This window comes from Merops nubicus, unplaced genomic scaffold (genome assembly GCF_000691845.1).
Source record: "Merops nubicus isolate BGI_N331 unplaced genomic scaffold, ASM69184v1 scaffold16965, whole genome shotgun sequence".
Taxonomy (NCBI): Eukaryota; Metazoa; Chordata; class Aves; order Coraciiformes; family Meropidae; genus Merops; species Merops nubicus.
The window spans coordinates 7,889-9,203 of NW_008611781.1; the positions used below are offsets into that span (position 1 = coordinate 7,889).

Here is a 1,315-nt window from a genome sequence, read left to right on the forward strand (position 1 = left end):
CCCCCCCCCGCCGGGGTAAGTCCCGCCCCGGGGCTGGTTGACACCCTCCCCGGCTCGCTGCTGGCCACTCACCCCCCCAGGCTGAGGGTTGGTACAAAGCCAGCGACGGGGTGACTGGAGTGGGACGGACCCTGCTGGGATAGCCAGAGAGGGGACGGGTAGGACAGCACCTGCTGGAAATCCCAGGGTGGGGTTGGACCAAAGTGGGGCCACCCAGCGCAGCGTGCCCTGGAAGGTGGCTGTGACCTTACAGCTGGATCTGCCTCAGACAGCATCTGGAGAAAAGGTGTTTTCAGGGTCAGTCCCTCACAGGCTTTAACCCCAGGCACTCGCTTCTCCAGAAGCACTCTATGATCTGAGAGCAGCTTTCACTGAGAAGCCACGAAACGAGTCAGAACATCTCCTTCCCTGGCTCAGCTCTTCCCTTTTCCGTTGCCAGCAGAGGCCCCATAACTATGTTGGGTTTTTTTTTTTTGCCCTTTCCTCTTTCCTGAGCAGAAAAGCTACCGGGCCATGTACGACTACACGGCGGCCGACGCCGACGAGGTGTCCTTCAAGGACGGGGACACCATCGTGAACGCGCAGGCCATCGACGAGGGCTGGATGTACGGCACCGTGCAGCGCACCGGCAAGACCGGCATGCTGCCCGCCAACTACGTGGAGGCCATCTGAGCACAACCACCCCCCCTGTGCCCCCTCCCACGGGCACCCAGAGTGGCTTTTGTCCCTGCTGATCGGGCCTTAAAATGGGGGAAAAAAAAGTAGTTTTAAGCAAATAACTGCAGAGTGAAATACTGTTGAAATAGCCTTACAAGGAGTTGTGAACACTACCTGTACATGTGCTCTAAATACTCTTGAAATAGCCTTACAAGGAGTTGTGAACACTACCTGTACATGTGCTCTAAATACTCTTGAAATAGCCTTACAAGGAGTTGTGAACACTACCTGTACATGTGCTCTAAATACTCTTGAAATAGCCTTACAAGGAGTTGTGAGCACTACCTGTACATGTGCTCTAAATACTCTTGAAATAGCCTTACAAGGAGTTGTGAGCACTACCTGTACATGCGCTCTTGGGCCTGGCTCCTGAGAGCTGCTTTCCTCCCAGTGTCCAAAATATTCACTCCCAAACACCACCTGGGCTTTCAAACGTTTCAACACCACCAACCACGAGCGTTCGACCGCGCTGGGACTGAACCCAGCCCAGTGACTCTGAAATTCTCTGCCTGCAATTAACACGACCCAGTCTGACCTTTACTCCTCCTCCTGTGGAGTTCATCCTCCCATCGGATGTTTTCTTGGGCTGTTCTAAAAT

The 1,315-nt window shown here is 54.2% G+C and overlaps 1 protein-coding gene across 1 annotated transcript in view; it reads left to right on the forward strand.

The window, feature by feature from the left end:
* The window catches only part of LOC103773947 (nebulin-like), a gene marked incomplete at its 5' end in the record, with an annotated part of 7,760 nt that extends 7,088 nt beyond the window's left edge, over positions 1–672 (forward strand). Inside the window, 2 exons of the mRNA XM_008941330.1 lie at positions 81–87; positions 499–672. Coding sequence (XP_008939578.1) covers positions 81–87; positions 499–672 — 181 coding nt within the window. The remainder of the gene's footprint in view (positions 1–80; positions 88–498) is intronic.
* Positions 673–1,315: the final 643 nt, after the last annotated feature.